This window comes from Dipodomys ordii, unplaced genomic scaffold (genome assembly GCF_000151885.1).
Source record: "Dipodomys ordii isolate 6190 unplaced genomic scaffold, Dord_2.0 Scaffold15, whole genome shotgun sequence".
NCBI lineage: Eukaryota > Metazoa > Chordata > Mammalia > Rodentia > Heteromyidae > Dipodomys > Dipodomys ordii.
The window spans coordinates 4,736,978-4,755,299 of NW_012267231.1; the positions used below are offsets into that span (position 1 = coordinate 4,736,978).

At 52.3% G+C, this 18,322-nt stretch overlaps 1 protein-coding gene across 1 annotated transcript in view; it reads left to right on the top strand.

Annotated features, from left to right (window-relative positions):
• Nucleotides 1-11,110, top strand: part of Chd2 (chromodomain helicase DNA binding protein 2) — a 62,590-nt gene extending 51,480 nt beyond the window's left edge. Inside the window, exons 30-34 of the mRNA XM_013011887.1 lie at nucleotides 2,452-2,630; nucleotides 5,009-5,108; nucleotides 7,073-7,286; nucleotides 9,878-10,124; nucleotides 10,664-11,110. Of these exons, the coding sequence (XP_012867341.1) occupies nucleotides 2,452-2,630; nucleotides 5,009-5,108; nucleotides 7,073-7,286; nucleotides 9,878-10,124; nucleotides 10,664-10,997 (1,074 nt within the window). The 3' untranslated portion in view covers nucleotides 10,998-11,110. The remainder of the gene's footprint in view (nucleotides 1-2,451; nucleotides 2,631-5,008; nucleotides 5,109-7,072; nucleotides 7,287-9,877; nucleotides 10,125-10,663) is intronic.
• Nucleotides 11,111-18,322: the final 7,212 nt, after the last annotated feature.

Below are 18,322 nucleotides of genomic sequence, written 5' to 3' on the forward strand. Positions count from 1 at the left end.
CCCCCGTGCTTGTTAGGCAGGTGCTTTATGACTTGAGCCACACCTCCTAAGCCCTTTGTGCTTTTATTTTTCAGATAGGTCTGCCTTTTATTTTTGTTGGGGGCTAGCCTTAGACTAAGATTCTTCTACCTATGCCTCCTGTGTAACTAGGATTACAGGTGTGAGGAAGAAGTTTAGGGACTGGTTTTCATATCTGTATTGCCAGTCAGAAAGTCTGTAGGGACCCTCGGGCATTTGTGGAAAGAGCTAGCACTGATGGAATGTCTTCTGTGTGCTAACCTTTGGGCTTAGGAGGCTGAGTAGTGGAGGACTGTTACAATCCTTGTAGACCTTACATCTGAGTGGGGAGGTGGCTAACCACACAGGATGGGGGGGTTGGTAGCGCTGCTGCATTTGGAGAGTAGGACTGTGTAGATCTCATGAGAGATGGAAGGAAGGCTTAAGGAAGTGAGTGAGGTTTGAAGGAGGAATGAAAGACAACAGGAAGAGGTGGGAGGGCCAGAACCAGGCCAGACAACAGCATGCGCATGTGACAGGCCGCCATGGCTACAGTGAGGACCAGCTGGCAGGTGCACCTACCATTTTAGGTCCTGTCGACTCTTAAAAACTGCTATAGAGATTTCTCTTTCTAGCAGTGATTTGGAGTGCATTGGCGTGCCCCACCCTCCCCTACCCCCATTCTCAAAAGTGGGTAATAATTTCTGAGTCATACATCTTGCCATTCTAGGGGTGTATGAAATACTTGTGGTGTGGTTGAACATTTATTTTCCTATTTACCAGGCATTCATGTTTCTAGTGAATTGCCTATTTCTTATCTTTGCTTATTTGGGGGTAATTTATCATATCCACAGGAATCTTTTATATATTCTTCATTATTACATTCCATTGACAAGTATCTTCCAGTTGTCATGTTATTTTGATTTCTTTATTAAAATTGAAATTTAAGCTGGTTGCTGTTGGGTCATGCCTCTAACTATTCAGGATCCTGAGATCTGGAGGATTGTGGTTTGAGACCAGCCCAGGCAGAAAGGTCTGCACTACAGACACAGTGGTAGAGTACCAGCTGAGTAAGCAAGCTGAGCATGTGCAAAGCCCTGAGTTAATAAGTACTGAAATTGCTTAGATTTTAAAGAACTGTACAGTTGTGAGACTTACCACAAAATGAAAGAAGTGTGTAGGGCTTTCATTATTGCAGAATTTCATGATCCCGTGTCATAGTTGAATGGGCTAGATATCCAGTGGGTCATAACTGTGTCCTAGTTTTATTGTCTGGGGAGATTATCTTCCCTGATTCCCTTTGAGTTGTGTGTTTCTTTTGCCCTATTTCATAGCAATGATCTTTTTTCTGTTACAGTATTTTAAATGTTTTCATACTTCTCTGTTTCTTGTCATGCATGTTGGAAACTTTCCTCAAATGGTGTCTATTCATGTTTAAGAGCAGGAGACTACACACCTGATGAGAAATCAGAGCACGTGGAGCTGGCTTTGCGGGCTTCTACTGTGGGGCTGGGCTCCCGGGAGTCCGAGTCTGCATCTTTTGGTGCTTCCCTAGGGTGGTTGGGTTTGGTGAAGAACTCCATGGAGTATGCTTGCGTTGGGTTTAGATAATCCTGTTTTGACTACGGCATACTTCCTCTCACCTCTGCCTGGGTAGCCATCCCGGAGGGCTTTCTTTTTCCTTGCCACAGAACAAGCTTTTATACCTGTTGCATGCAGAGTCAGAGGTTGAGTCACTGGTGAGCCTGGGTATCTGTTACTTCTCAAGCCATCTGTAAACCAGTCCTCGCCCAACTTCCAGGAATACTGGCCGTGGGGGATCTTACAGTGTACACCATGGCCGGGGGGTGGGGAGGAGGTGGGTGATTTGTCTGCTGACCGCATCGCCAGCTTAGCATCTCATTCTCTTAGTCCTGTTAAATTACTTCCCATGCTGCTGTGTTTGAGGCAGTGAATTTTCTCTTTGTTTATGGGCGTATGTATTTTAAAGACAATCTTTTTACTCAGGTTGTTCTAGTGGCATTGAAAAGGGAGAGTAAAAGATTATTGGGTTCAATTTACCATCTTCGTATAGAAGTCCTTTTCTTACTGTAAATATTTTAATCTGCGTTTCTGGATAGTTGGTGAAGGTTTTCAGATGAGGACTGTGACATTGCTTCTTGTTGGATTTTCAGAATGGCCTCTAGAGGCCTCGCCCAGAGAGGAGGTTTAGAGAGGTTAGGTAAAAGTCACCATGTAACGCTAGTAATGGTGGTGTGTTGGCACTTGCAGCCTAGGATTTTCTGATGAATGTGCTACTCGCTTCCTCTGCTGTCATCTGCTCATCCCGTAGCAATTATTGGCATGCATGTGGCTGCCTTTTCTCAGATCGTGGGAGTTGGGGAGTAGTAGGTGGAAAAGAAGACTTCTTTCCTGCATGTGCCTTATATCTCTACTCTGTTGGCCTTGTTGCAGTGTAAGGAGAGAATGAGGCCCGTGAAAAAGGCCCTGAAAGAGCTGGACAAACCCGACAAGGGGCTCAATGTGCAGGAGCAGCTGGAACACACCCGGAGCTGCCTGCTCAAAATTGGAGACCGGATAGCCGAGTGCCTTAAAGCTTACTCAGACCAGGAGCACATCAAACTATGGAGGAGGTAACCACCTGTGGCCTGGAGTTTGCCTAGTTTGACTCATCATGGTGAATGGGTAGCTTCTATGCTTGTGTGATAAGCGGTATGGCATGGCCCAGCACAATTCATCCATTGCCCACATACCTGTAGGCATTGCTTCCTCTGCACAGAATTGCCCGTCCCATCAAGACCAGCCTTTTGAAAGCAGAAGATGGCGTTCTCAGTGTAAGATACAAGAGAAAGTGATAGTGGATGTCCTCCCAGATTATTGACTTGTTGTACATGGTAGAAATCATCTAGTGTGGACTGGATACACGGCTCAAGTAGTAGAGCGCCAGCCTGGCAAGAAGGAGGCTCTTGAGTTCAAACCCCAGTACTGTTCCCCTTCCCCTAAGAAACTATCCAGTGTAACTACTGTTACATTCATTTCAGGTAGATACTCATAAGATAGCTTCTACAAGTAATTGATTGGTTCTGTATTGAAACAGGCACTGGAGCAGTGGTTTTAAAACAACAAGTATCCGCACTCTGTTTTGACCTTGCTTAGCTTATCAGTACTCATCTAAAAGTAGGTTGAATTTCTCTTGCCAGAAGTGTTTTGGATTTTGAAATATTTGTATACAAATACTTCTGTATATAAGATCTTGACATCTTAGCACTTATGTTTAGTATACACCACCTACAGATAGCTGGAAGGTAATTTTACAGTACTTTGCATCTGAGGCTAGGTCTTGATACACACCCCAGACTGGTGTGGGGTGGTGAGCCTCCTGTCCAGCCTCCCGCGTGCTGGGGTTGCAGGCCTCTACCGCCACTCCTAGCTCTCACAGTTAATGAACGTACCTTTGTAGTCCAGTTTTGCCGAGATTATTGCTGAGTGAAAAGCTGAGTTAGGATGCATTTTTAGTTAGTCATGATGCTGTCCACAGGCGGTCACTAACCTTACAAATGTTGTATCTCTTCTCCTTAGCACCATTAGCAACTTCTTCTGTAGCCAGTGCATCTGACTTCCTTTTCACTAGGTCATCCTAGGATGTGAGCCTTTGGCTGAATACCCCAGGCCCTGTGGCCTTGGCCAGCAAGAGTTCATCATAGAGTCCTTGTTCATTACAAGTTTAGTGCCATGTGTGGGTGAGAATGATGGAATTACAGGAAGGGGGCACAGAGTGTGTTAGGTCCGTGTGTCCGGACTTCAGGATGATAACCGGATTGTGGGGGGGTGGGGAGGGAAGCAGGGCTACAAGAGAAGACCAGATGCATCCAGCCTGACCTGGGAGGTAGCAGTGCGGATGGATGTGTAGTGTGCAAGTGGGTGGGGCGTGGGGGCCAGACTGCAGCCAGACACCATCGATGCCACATAGGAGTTCTGCTGCTGACAGTCCTACCTAAGAGCCTTCAGTCCTCCTCCTGATAGCAGATATCAGATGCTTTTCTGATGTGGAGACTTAGAGCAAGCCCGTCCCTTAAGTTTTCCGCACTCGAGATGGAGTAGACCATTGGTGTTGGCAGGTACATGGTTCTAAGGAGAGGTCATGGAGGAAAATCCACGCATGCCCAGGCTGCCTGGAGTTCTGTGTGATCCAGTTCCACTAACCGCACCCTGCCTTTCAGCAGATCTTTCAGCAGATCACTGAATGGCCTCAGTCAAGCACATTCACTTCTATCTTGCTTTCTGGGTATCATTTGCTTTTTGGAGGCAGATTTTCACGACATTAAGGACCATAAAAAACTCAGCAGGTCAACAGTGGTTTAAATACAACTAACAACATGGGACTGCCTGAGTTGGTCTGTATCCACTAACTTGTGTACTGTTTGTGTGAGAATTAGAAATCTTTGTTTATGAATGACTATTATTTACTATGCTTGGTCAGGACCACATGTGGTCAATCTAAGGTCATTGCATAATATTCCATGGCAAAATAAAGTAGCTTTCTATCAATAAAAAGCATAAACAGGGCCAAGCACCAGTGGCTCACATTTGTAACTCTAGCTACTCACAAGGCTGAGATCTGAGGATTGCGGTTCAAAGACAGCCAGTGCAGGAAAGTCCATGAGACTCATCTCTGACTGCCAGAAAATGGAAGTGGAGTTGTGGCTCCAAATGTTAGAGTGCTGTCCTTGAGCGAAAAAGCTCAGGGACAATGCCCAGGCCCTGAGTTCAGGCTCCATGACCAATACTCTCCTCCCCACGCCCCCAAAGAAAAAGAGCATAAAAAGCTTTTTAAAAGTTCTTTTTTTTTAAAATTTAATTTAATTTTATTTGTGAACATACTGTACAGAGGGGTTACAATTACATGGGCAGGATAATGCGTACATTTCTTACCAAGCATTGCAGCCTCCTCCTTTGTTTACCCTTCTAAAAGTTCTTTCATTTACTAGTAATATTAATTTTTGTTTTTTAGGAACCTATGGATTTTTGTTTCCAAGTTTACAGAATTTGATGCTCAAAAACTCCATAAGTTATACAAGATGGCTCATAAGAAAAGATCTCAAGAAGAGGAGGTAATACACATTTCATCCTAATTCATGTAAACAAAAAAGAATTCCACAGAAAATTCCTTTGTTTCCGGGGAGATGGATCAGGTCTCACAGCGTTGGAGTGCTGGAAGGAGTCCTGGCATTTTGTTCTTGATTTGCATATGGGAGCAGCTGTCCAAGCGGGTGGCGAAGGCCATGGGTCACGGGTCTGCGGCCTGCACACATTACAGTGTGGTCTTCCACTGCGTTAGCTGCAGTTTCTTAGCACCCTCCACCCACGGACAGGCAGTACAGTGCAGCCAGACAGTGCTGTGAGACCTGACAAGAACCTGGTGTCCTCAAGCCACTAACTTACCACATGTGCAATGGTAGCTGGTAAGTAAATGTGGCTCCTCATAGGCAACAAGATCATGGACAGAAAATCCTTTTCCGGGCCATACACTTGGTGTCCTTGCTTTATTGGACTCTTAGAAGAAAGGTTTAACAGAAAGTTGACTATGTAAATGTACACGATCCAACTTTTTCTTCATAGTGAAGCGCAGGCCTTTTGGAGAGGCGACCTGGATTTCTCTGCCTCAGTGTAAACTCACCCATGTTTGGCTTCTCACATGATATCCCCTTGTGTTACTGCTACCTTGTATTCCCGTTTGAGTCTATTGCCTGTTGTCATCTCTGCACATTTCACCTATCATGAAATGCATGAAGGGAGGGGACGGTCATCCTCGCTGCTCAGAAAGCTGACATGGGAGAAGAGTCGTGGTTCAATGCCAGCCCAGGCAGAAAAAGTCTTAAGATTCGTCTTCATTCCCAGCTACCCGGGCTAGAGGTGTGGCTCAAGTGGTAGGCCTCTGAGCAGGCAGCTCGAGGGTGAGGCCCCTGAGGCGAAAACCGAAAGATAAAGTCTAGTTTCTCTAATAGTCCTGTAGCCCTTGGGTGTGTCTACACCATCTACTGTCAATGTTAGCTTTTGCCCACCTGTAGCTCAAGAAGGTGAGCTTTGCTTGTCATCTCTACTTGGATGACTCAGCTGCTTCCCCTCCAAAGAGGGGTCCCAGTTGCTCACTTAAAAAAGATGCATCAGGGCCCCGAGTTGCCGACCCTCTATGGAGCAGAGTGGGCGGTGCTGAGGTGACTTGGCCTCTGCTGTGGAGTCAGTGTTGTGGTGCTGCAAGCCTGCATGTGACTCTTGCCCGAATCAGCAGTGGGGGAAGTCTGAACGGTTTGGCCACTTTGACCTGTGTGTGCGCTCCCTGCTGACAGGGCCTTCAGGAGGGCTTGTGGTAGGAAGCTGACACATGTCTAGTGCTCTGCTGGCCTGGGAAATGATGCTTGCAAGTTGTTGATGACTGAATTCACACTGAAGATTCTGTCTCTTGGACACAGGAATAATCTGATATTGCCGAGTCTCAGTACAGTCAGGGTAAGGGTCACCTGATTATTAGAAGCTAGTGTGATCTGATAACAGGGCCCAGTGATGACCTCTTGGTGGGAGTGTACCTTGTCACCACCATCCTGGGCTCTTAGTGGAGGTGTACTTTGTTACAACCAAAATTGGAGCAAACATTTGACAAAGACTAGAATGCACAATTAGGCTCTTAAGAATTCCATTTCAGGGGAAAATTAAGGTTTTAAATATGTCTATCTTGGCAGTGATCTGGAAGCCCAACATGAGACAGGTTAGCTAGATTGTGACATTTATATTGGAGAGTACTACTCAACCATTAAATATGATACTGTACAAATAAATATTTCACATGGGAAGATGTTCAGAACCTTAAGTGCAAATATTATGAAATACCAAGACAATACAGAGTACCAAATGATTACTTGTTTAGGTCTCTATATTAAAAAAGACATGGCATTTTTTGAGAAAGAAGTTTTCAATTGAAAAGTTGAAGACAAGAGGGAAATACTTAGAAGTGACAAACTTTATTCCACTCCTGGGAATTAAGCCTGGAAGCTTGAGCTGTTTTGGGTTCTCTTTACAGGAGCAAAAGAAGAAAGATGACATGATTGGTGGGAAGAAACCATTTCGCCCAGAGGCTTCAGGCTCAAGCCGGGATTCTCTGCTGTCTCAGTCCCACACCTCGCATGGCCTTCACCCCCAGAAGCCTCATATACCCGGCTCTCATGGCCCACAGATGCATGGACACCCAAGAGATAACTACAGTCACCCCAACAAGAGGCACTTCAGTAACGCAGGTAGGCTGCTGGGTGAGTTCTTAAAGAGGCGCCACCACTCCAGTTGCTCACTGTCCAAAGACTGCAGCAGGACCTTCATGTGTGTTCTTTAAGACTGCTGTCCTCTTATTTGCTTGGTGAGACAAAGCATAAAATACATTATTGGTAGAAAAATGTAAGTTTGTCCTGCCATTATAAAGAGGAGTATTTATAAATTTCATTTACTTTATGACAAAATTAAAAATAGGACGGCCACATGACCCAGCAATCCCAAACTGAGTGCATGTGTGTATATATACAGATATACACACATCCATAGGAACTAAAATTCATTTGTGCAAGAGATTCTTGTATTCATATTTATTCATCAACCTTAGTGTTTATCAGCAAATGAATGGAATTAGCAAGTGTGGCACATGGCCATGAAGAAATCTGTTCAGAAAGAAATCCTGCCATTTGGAGCAACACAGATGAGCCCAGGGTTATGCTAAGAAGCCAAAAGGCAGGTTCTGTGTGATCTAGTTGACATCGACTCTTAAAGTTGAACTCACAGAGCTAGAGTAGGACATGGTCAGCAGGGACTGCAAGCCTGGAGTGGAGTTGGAAGAAATGTGGCTCAAATGTACCAACTTCTAGTTAGAGTCGGAGGAGAGGCAGGCTCAACAGATTGGTGGCTTGTTGTGACTATAGTCACTCACATCATATGACATTCTTGAAGAACCACCGACTTTGAATGTTATTACTACAAAAATAGGCGTATGAGGCATTGTACTTGTTATCAGCTCAGTTTAGCTCTTCTGTAGTTTAAAACACACATCATATATATGTGTGTGTGTATATATATATATGTGTAAATATATACATATAAAACTATTTTTTATTTAAAACTTTTAACTGCACTCTTGAAACAGCTGAAAAAACGAGTATTAATTAGAAGAAAAAAGTAAAAATTAAAACTCAATGAGTCTAGGTACTATATATTTATATTTGTATGTATATATGGGTTCTGGGGCTTGAAATCAGGGCCTGGACGCTGTCCCTGAGCTTTTAGGCTAAAGGCTCATGCTCTACCACCTAAGCCATAGCTCTGCTTAAGGGTGTGTGTGTGTGTGTGTGTGTGTGTGTGTGTTTAAGGGTGTGTGTGTGTGTGTGTGTCTGGGTGTGTGTGTGTCTGGGTGCAGTTGTTTAGCTTGCCATAGCTCTGCTTAAGGGTGTGTGTGTGTGTGTGTGTGTGTGTGTGTGTGTGTGTGTGTGTGTGTGTGTGTGTGTGTGTGTGTTTAAGGGTGTGTGTGCTTAAGGGTGTGTGTGTGTGTGCTTAAGGGTATGTGTGTGTGTGTCTGGGTGTGTGTGTGTGTCTGGGTGCAGTTGTTTAGTTTTTCTGTTTCCTCCCCAGTCTTGAAGCTTGAACTTGGGGTCTGGGCACTGTCCCTGAGCTTCTTTTGCTCAAGGCTAGCACTCTACTACTTGAGCCAGAGTGCCACTTGTGGCTTATTCTGTTTCTGTGGTGCCCAGGGCTTCATGCATGCTAGTCAAGCACTCTACCACTGGGCCCCATTCCCAGTCCCTCTTTCAGCTAAGGTTGGTGCTTTCTCACTTGAGCTACAGTTCTACTTCCAGCTTTTTGGTGGTTAATTGGAGATGCAGAGTCTTACGGATTTGTCTGCCCATGCTGGCTTTGAACCTTGATCCTCAGATCTCAGTCTCCTAAGTAGCTGAGATTACAGGCAGGCACCATTGGTACCTGGTTTCTGCTAGGTTTCTGATGGAGATTGTGTCCCAGGCCTCCTTTACCTGCTGATGGCTTACAGCAGTCTTTGATAGTGCTGATCTGTCACTGCACCCTATCAATACCAGCTCTCTGCCTGCAGCTGTCCCGTGCCCACATATCTCCTCCTGCCTTTCTTTGAAGAGGACATGTGACTAGATAGAGGACCTACCTTAAATCCAAGGTGCTTTCACCTCCAGCTCCTTCACTCCCTCAACAAGGCCCTATTTCCAACGCCATACCCATGGCTCCCTGGTGGCCATGTGTTCAGCTCATGGCAGCCTCCTTCCTGGACTTGCAGTGTCCCCATCCTTTCTGAGTCAAGTGTGAGCCTTTCCTTGGAGAACAGGGAGGCCACAGGACTTATGCAGCTTCTAAGTCCACAGTCAGAGGAAGCACAGAAGGCGGATGGCAGACCAGGTCCCTTTCTAAGCTTCTAAAATGAGTGCTGTGGCCCGAGGAAGAGCAGTTGCTTATAGTTTGGAGAATTTCGGGAACCAGGCCCACATACGGCTTAGCAGGTGCAGTCAGCGCCCGGCGTGTGGACCTTGCAGTGCTGAATCTCAGCAGTCGTGTTTTCCAGCTTGCTGTTTGGTTTTGGTATTTGAGTGAAACCTCATGTCACGGGCCTGCGCAGATAAGACAAGAGAAGCGGGTGTGGAAGATGAAGAGCAGTTAGTTTCAGGAGGGAGACACAGTAGGTTTTCTTTTTGTCTGAGGAACTGGTGGAGGGGTTCACATATTAGTGGTGTGTTAGCCAGAGTAAGAGTATCAGGAGGAGGCCTGTTGAGACTACCAGTGGGATTCAGCTGTTGCTCATCCTGAGGTCATTCCTGCCTCTCTGCAGACCGAGGAGACTGGCAGAGGGAAAGGAAGTTTAGTTACGGTGGTGGCAGCAGCAACCCTCCGTGGGGCGGCGACCGGCACCATCCGTACGAGCAGCACTGGCACAAAGACCACCATTACGGGGACCGGCGGCACGTGGACGCCCACCGTTCTGGAAGCTACCGCCCCAACAGCCTGTCCAGAAAGAGACCGTATGACCAGTACAGCAGCGACCGAGAACACCGGGGCCACAGAGATTACTACGACAGGTGTGTGCCCGGGGCAGTGCTTCGTGAAGAGCGCCGTGCGCCATTCGCACTCCTGATGCTTGGCAGACATGTCTGCCATCAAGGAAGTCCGTGTGTGTATGTGTGTGTGTGTGTGTGTGTGTGTGTGTGTTGGTATCAAGGCTTGAACTCAGGATGTCAGGCTCTCTCAATACTCTTCACATTGAGTCAGTTTAAAAAAGATGATTTTGTGAGCCTTTTGTTTGCTGTTGGATAGCAAGTTTGTAAATAGTTGATTGGGTGTGGAAGCGTTTGGAGGTGCTGTGCTTCCCGCAGGGAGAAGGCGACTAATGATGTTTCAGCACAGGCCGCGACGCTGCAGTGTGATGCGTCCTCTGTCATTCCTAGCGTGTGTGTCCCGTCAAGTGCAGGGAGCGGCTGTTGGGAGTTGCGTGTTGTTTGGCTTCGTGGGCTGTGAGCGTGTGTGCCAGAGCAGTGAGTGCGTGCAGGAGCAAAGGCGGCCGGCCGCGGGGAGTGGCGCCTCTGGTTCTCGGTCAGCTGACGCGGCGTCTCTGTTCCAGGCACCATCATGACTCTAAGCGGAGGAGATCCGACGACTTTAGGCCTCAGAACTACCACCAGCAGGATTTCCGGCGCATGTCTGACCATCGACCCCCTATGGGTTACCACGGCCAGGGACCCTCAGACCACTACCGCTCCTTCCACACAGACAAGCAGGGAGATTATAAACAGCCGCTGCCCCCGCTGTCCCTGGCTGCCTCGGATCCCCGCTCACCCCCTTCTCAGAAATCCCCTCATGACTCCAAGTCGCCTCTGGATCACAGGTCTCCTCTGGAGCGGTCCCTAGAACAGAAGAACAACCCGGATTACAACTGGAACGCTCGGAAAACATAAAGGACGCTCAGGACGGGGAGAGCAGGAGGCGTCAGTGCGAGGACATTTTTGGTGTGGTCCTGCCGTGAGGCTGCTGAGCCCGAGGGCGCTGACCCGCCCCTCCATCTGCTCCCGGCCCACTCCAGCCCTGGCCGGGAGGGAGGAGGGCCGAGGGCGACTGTGAGTGGCCGAGCTTCTTTGCGCCCTGGCTCTAGGCAGTGGTGGGAAGGATGCGCTGACAGGACCATGCTGCTGACCCGGAGCCGGAGAGGGGCTGGGCACGTCGGGGTGGGGGGCAAAGGGGAGCAGGCACACCCCTCAAATGTGTTCTAGGGAGAAATGACACCCCTGGTCTCCTGTGAGCCCCATGGGCCCGGGGCGGGTGGGGCGGGGAGAACAGCTTTTGCCGTGCTCTCTCCCCACCGAGGTGACACTAATTTTCCCGCATTGTCGGTACATTTCAGAGGTTTGGTCTCGTTGGCTGGGTCCCATTCCCGTGCCGGGAAAGGCAGGGCCCCCAGTGGACGTGACCCTCGGGACTGTGGCCCTGTGCTGCTGGACTGGGGCGGGGCTGGGTGGGTCAGTGGGGGGGGGCGGGAGTCCCTGGTGGATTTCTGGTTCCTGGGGTGGGAAGGAAAGCCACTGGCCTGGGGAGGGAGTGCGGGCAGCGTGCGGTGGGCGGCGGGCAGCAGGCTCCGAGGCCGGGGCGCTCGGGCCGCCGGGGAGCGGGCCTTCAGACGGGAAGCATTGGAGGAGGTGACATTTCAGCCGCATCTCCTTCGCTTTGCACAACTTGGAGAGGCGGACTGTCCAGAGGCCTGTGTCCCCAGCACTGTGCCCAAGAGTGTCAGGATTGAACTCAGTCTCTTTTAGAATAAGGTCAGGAAAGTGTGTAAACCTAACGCCCCTTTCCCCAGTCCAAGAAGCACACAGGGCCGGGGGCTGGGCCTGGGCGTGGGAGTCGGGTGTGGACGCCGGCGGGGGGGCCCCGCGCCCGTCCTCTGGCCTCCGGTGGTATTCGTGTTTCATAGAGCGTGTCAGTATTGTGAAGGGATCCAAAGCTTTTCCAGATGGAGACAGGAGAACGGACGGGAACAGACGGCATGGTGTGGGGTGCTTCTTGGTGCCCAGGCTCAGCGCAGATGGACCCCCCTGGGCATGTGTGGGGTCCAGCCTCATCCTTGGGCCACACATGCCTGAAGTGTGGCTGGGCCGGGCCCCGGCGTCTCCAGCGAGCGGCAGGCCGGCACGCGTGCTCCTGGCCGGGTCTACCGCAGGGCCTTGGCTGGGGAGGTCCGTGGTGGCCCCATTGCTGCCTCTGCACTGCACTTGGAGCGTCCCCCTGCCCTGCGCCCCACGCCCCGCAGGAGTGTGCTGCCTGCCCCCGGCCAGGGAGGGTGGGGCGCCGTGCCAAGGAGCCAGGCCTGTGGCCCCTTGCTGGTCACCACCGCCGGTCCCACGCCAAAGAGGAAGGGGGGCTTGGCTTGTGGGGCCCTGCGTGGAGAAGGCGGGCGTCGCCCATCAGTGTTGTAGGTTCTGGTTGTGAGCGGGTGGGTGTGTGCGGAGCGGGGCTCTGGCCGAAGTTGGTGCCCGTGTCACTTGCTCATGTCCAAACAAGATTTGCACAGGTGGCCTTCTCTTGCCTGTGGGGGGAGAAGCTGCCCAGGGCCCTGCAGCTGGGGCTCCCCACGCTGCTTTCACTGTGGACGCATCCCCACACCGAGGTAGACCAGGGTCGGCCCGAGCCCTTGGCTAGGCACGGGTGATGGCCGCCCCCCCCCCCCCCCCCGGGGTGGGCGGGGAGCCATGCAGGCCGGGCTTTCTCTTCTCCGCGTAGCATTCCACCGGAGAGCACTTCTCAGCCATGCCCGGCCGCGGCCCCGGGTACTCGCTTAGTTCCCACCACAGACCAAATGCACCCACCCGGCAGCAGGCGCCGTGGGCTGGGCCGGGGCCCTGGCTGCGCCCACAGGCCGGGGACAGGGACAGGGACAGGTGGCTCACCTTCAGTGTAAAATTGTGGACTTTTAAAACCTATTGATGGAACAGTAATTATTTATATTTGTGAAAAAAATGCCACTGTCCTAGTGATTTCTGATGTAAATAATGTTGTTTATATAGTATGTATTAAATTTTCCTACATTGTAAAGCTGCTGTACTTTGGATTCTTGTACATTAAAACGTGTTACTGAGGATTTGCAGAAGCAGGCTAACGTGGCGTTGCATCTTGAGGTGAGGGCGCCGCTGTGCACGGAGGGGTGGGGGGGGGGAGGCGGTGGCCCCTGGCTGGGTGCTGTCCAGGGGTCTTCAAGTTGTGTGTTCGCCGTGCAGTCCCCGGCCCTCACACCCCAGGTTAGGGTTTCTCTGGCCCTGAGCAGCTGTGACCCAGGTTCTGCCAAGCCTGAGGCTGGTGCTTCCTGGAGCTGGTCGTTGGGCTGGACTGGCCTGCATCGGTGCGGGCCGGCCAGCCAGCCCGCGTGGCCCCGGGTGGCCCCAGAGATTTCCCCCAGGGAGGGCTGAGGAGGAGGCTGCCCAGACCCAAGGGTTTTCCTAACTTCGAAACCAAATTCCTGTCTCGAGGATGCTCTTGATTCTTGGTTGCACATCATCCCGCATGTCCCCCTGAGCTGAGCTGCAGCAGCCCCAGGGCCTTTGCTCAGCCTGGTGGGGCGGGAGGCCAGGCTTGAGTGGAAGAAGACCCAGGGCTCTTCCAGGAAAACCACTCCACGCCTAATCCCACCGCAGGTCCCCGCTGGCTGCACCGGCTCGGGAAACTAAGAACAAGTGCTGTAACAATCTGTGGGTTGTGATTTACAATGGCTACAAGGCTTCTCAACCAGCAGCTGCCAAAACCCCTGCCTGTTACTGGAAGCAGCAGGCCCAAGCCCTGGCCTTCTTCCCTCCCTCCTCCCTCCCTCCCTGGTGGGGTCCTGCGTGGGCCTGGCATGGCTGCAAGGCCGCCTCAACACCAGCAGAAAGGTCACTTGCTGAGATCCGAGTCTCCACTCCAGATCCCAAGCTGCGGCTCTTAAAGGACCAGGGACCAGCTTTGTGGTGGGGGCCGGGCTTCACCACCCCCCCATCCTGTCTCAGGCCTGGACCTCCTAGGGGGTCAGTCTCCATGACCAGTTCTGCGCCATGCAGCTGGGCAGGAATGCAGCTGGGCAGGAAAAAGGAAAATAGCACCGAGCAGCCTGCCCACCGCAGCTGGCCAGCCTCGCGGCCTGGGGATTCCTGGCTTGGGGGTTTCCTGGTCAGCTCTACAGCCATGAGAGGTGGGGGGAGGGGCCCGCTGCTCTGGCATCCTGTAGAAGTGTGTAGGGCCGTCTGCAGCTGACAAGCGTCACCCCGGTCAGCGGATCCTTACCCCTTCTTTCCTGCAGGCCTCGCTAATGCCGCTGGACCTGCCCATGCCTTCAGGATTCTTATGAGGTCTAGAAGAGTCTGAGGGAGTCAGGGCCTTGCCCCCACCTGCTCCCTCCCAGGGTGCAGCAGGGCTGACCTTTGCCTCTTCATTTGCACAGGAAGGACACGGTGGTGGGGTTAATGTGGGTTTGGTGGAAGAGTGCACAGTGGAAAGGGCAACTTCAGTTCTTGGCTGGTGGGGGAGCTGGGACATTGTGGCTGAGCGAGGACAGAGCCTGTGCAGCCTGAGAAGGCGGCTGTGTGAAGCAGTAGTATGCTGGGGGGGGGGCTGAACCCCAGCTGAGACCGGAGGAGCCCCCGTCTGATGGAGGAATCACCACTGGACCACACAGTTAATGGCAGACAGTTTTCCTTCAACAGATCCCCTTGAAAGGATGGGCCTTGTGCCCTCTTGGAGCTGATAGTCTAGCCTGGATTGGGGCTGGCCAGACAGACACCAGGCAAGCAAACAGCAAGAGGGCTGCCTGTCACACTTGAGCACCAGAGAGGAAACCACCCAGCTGCTGTAGCCAGGCCTGGCAGAGGACCCGAAGCCAGAGGGTGTGAGTGGTGACCCGGGCTTGAACCTTGGTTGTGTCTTAACGTGGGGCACTAGTGGGCACGCTGTGCCGTCTCTCCAAATGTGTGAGGGTTGCAGCAGGCTGAGGCCAGCCCCGTCCCCCCGCCTCGGGGTGGGGGGAGCCACATGGATAGGTGCAGCTCTCTGTTGGTGCTGAAGGTGGATGTAGGAACCTTCCAAGGCACTCACCAATCTGGAGTGGAAACGGAGCCCTGAGTGCATGTGGTTCTAGAACTGACCTGCAGAGGGCAGCAGCGCTCCGCAAGCCGCGGCCTGGGGGCTGACAGCTAAACCCAGCCAGGCGAGGCTGTGGGCTCTTCCTCCTGCCCATATGCACCGCAGGGCCCAGTAGACTGGAGCCCCCCTCACCCCGAAGGAGGTGAGGGGGGATGAGAGATGACTGGCTGAGGCCTCAGCCTCTAGGCACGCAGGAGGCCAAGGGGATGTCGCGCTGCTAGCGTGGGGAACCCCTCATTCCCAGCTCCTGTCCTGGATGCACAAGACCACGCCCCCCTGCACCCCAGTCAGGCCTGCCCTGCCCCTCCTCCATGTGGTGGCTGAGGGAGCCCTAAGCCGGTCAGGACCTAGACTCGTGGGTAAATAAAATGGCAGAAGACACGATCTGTGGCCAGCGACGAGGTGCCAGGTCCCGGGACCCATTGCTCTATTGTGATGTTTAAATTTGGTCCTCACAGTAATCTATAAGGTAGATTACTTATTTAGTTAGTTCATCACGGGCTTGAACTCAGGGTCTGGGTGTTGTCTGTCTCTGAGCTCTTTTGCTCAAGGCTAGCACTCTACCACTTTTGAGCTGCAGTACCCCTTCTGCCTTTGTGTGTGTGTGTGTGTTTAATTGGAGAGAAGAGTCTCACAGACTTTCCTGCCTCGGCTGGCTTTGAGCCACAATTCTCAGATCTTGGCTCCCTGAGTAGCTAGGATGACAGGCGTGAGCCACGAGAGCCTGGCTTAGAAGGCAGAATTGATTCCCGGTTTTCAGTTGAAGCTCGTGAGACCCAGAGATGTTAGGTAACCTATCTGAGATCCCACAGCAAGGAAGTGGCTGGAAGAATTAAAAAGAAAAAAAAGGGGGGGTGGGAAGCACAAAATTCAGGGCATACATTAAGGATGGTCAGGGCCTCGCTGAAGGGGTGGGTGGGTGGACGTGGGACTGCTGTTATGGGAGTCTTCAAGTCCAGACACATCACAGGTGAGAGGTACTGTATGGCTAAGGAGCAGGTGAGGCTCATGGGTGGAAAATGACCAAAAGGAAACACCGAGGGCTGTAAGTCCCCGCTAAACTGACGGAACAGGATTCTTGCTGAAGGCAGGCCTGGGATCAGAACTCACCTGATCAAAGCCAGCTGGCTGGAGCTGGATGGCAGGATCCACGTCAGGGGTGGAGCAGGAGCAGTTTAGCAGGATTCTGGTTAATGACAGCATCCACCAATGATACGGACACGCAAGTCCCCATGTCAGGGTCTGGTTGGAAAGGTCAGGATTTGGCTCCGGTTACCAAGAGAACCTATGTCAAAACCAACACGCCAGGCCTGGTGCGGTGACTCATGCCAGCAATCCTAGCTACTTACGGTGGGGAGGATCTGACGCTAGCCCTGGCATGGCTAACTTAAATTCCTATCGGACAAGACGGGCTAAAACACAGGGACTGGACAGCCAGGCCCCAACTTCCACCACTGCGTGACTGTGACTTGTCATGCTGGCCTCCTACCAGGAGAGGTCACCAGTGAGGACAGACACCTCCGCCCGCCCGAGGGCTGAACTCGTGACTGTTCTCCTCCAAATCTAGCTTGCAACCAGTCACACACAGGGACGGCCCCCCAGATACTTGTGCAGGGGAGGAAAGGAGAAAAAGGACTCTTGATTTTTTTGTTTTTGCATTAGACAAAATCACCCCAGACCTGCCTTCTCTGGGCTCAGCTTCTGGTCGCTGGCAGGGCAAAGACGTTTCCCCCAGGAACTGTAGATGTTTCTGCTGGGAAGGGACGGGTGACGTGCTCTACAGATCTGGTTTCTAGTGGTCCAGGCTCTGGTTTTGACCTGAAAGCCACCCAAGGGCTCTGCCCACCAAACCTCCTTCTGATGGAGCCTGTCTGGGCTTCCAGCCACCTGGATTCCAGGAATGGGGGGTGCTGGGAGGGGTTCGGCCATGATAAATTAGCACCTACATCTAGAAGTTGGCCCGGTAACCAGAACATGGCAAGTGTCCCAGAAATGTGTCATGGCACTGGATGGGCTGCGTACCGCCTTCATGGGTCTGATCCGGGGGACTTCACCCCCAGCCCTTAACCTTGACCCAGACGACAGGCCACTCTGGTCCCCTTCTCCCCCACACCTGAGCCTCTCACACCTGGAGACGGGTCCGGCCTCCTCCTCCATCCTCCCTCCCCCTCCCCCCCCCCCTGTTTCTGTCTCTCTCTCTCTCCCTCCCCCCCCCCCTCCCCCCCCCCCCTCGGTTTGAAGTCCCCCTCTCTAGCTGTCCTTCAGGTGGAGTTCTGAGCTCTGAGCGGGTCCCTTTGTGGTTAGGAGCAGGTGGCTGGGTGACGGCTGGGTGAACCTGGTTTTCTTCTAGGCCTTCGGTGACTTTTCCCACCTGGCTCTGCTCACCCTACAGCAGTGCCGGCCTGCTAGGACCGTTGGTTGACGTCATCAAAGCGACGGCAGGACTCAGTCATGGAGACTGGAGTTCATCCCACGGCCAGGGTCAGCTGGGCTGGGCGTGATGGGCAGAAAACAACTGGCCTGGGGGCCCAGCCCTCAAGATGGCCTGCCCTCCCTCCTCGGCGTGGCCATGCAGGTGGGGCGGTGAGCGGAGAGGGATTAGAACACCGCTGGGCCCGCAGCCTGGGGGAGCCAGCGCTCGTGTCCCTGCTCTGGCCACCGGCCACGCTTGGCCATCAAGCACAAGGCCTCTTCCCCTCGGCCAACTGCGTGCGAGACTGGGGGTGGGGTGGGGGTGTTCAATGTTTTTTCCAGGGTGCATTTTGGGGACTGCCACGGCCCTCATTTCCAACCCTCTTTGCTTCAGTCCTGGGCTTGGACTCAGGGCGCTGTCCCTGAGCTGCCTTAGCTCAAGGCTGGTGCTCTCCCACTGGAGCCACAGCCCCCAACCCTTCCCAGGTGTGTCCCCCACGTGAGCCAGCTCACGTCACTGACGACCGTCGTGAACCCCCTTGCCTTCTCCCCCTCCCCCAAACCTTTGCCCGAGGAAAGTTCTGGAAAGAATTCCAATCCCTCAAATTCCCGCAGGGGAGCTAGGCAGAGGTGCCCTGCCCTCCCCTCCTCCTCCATGCTTGTCGCTGCCCCCCCCGCCCCCTGCTTTAGAGCAGGCACACACAGGCAGTCA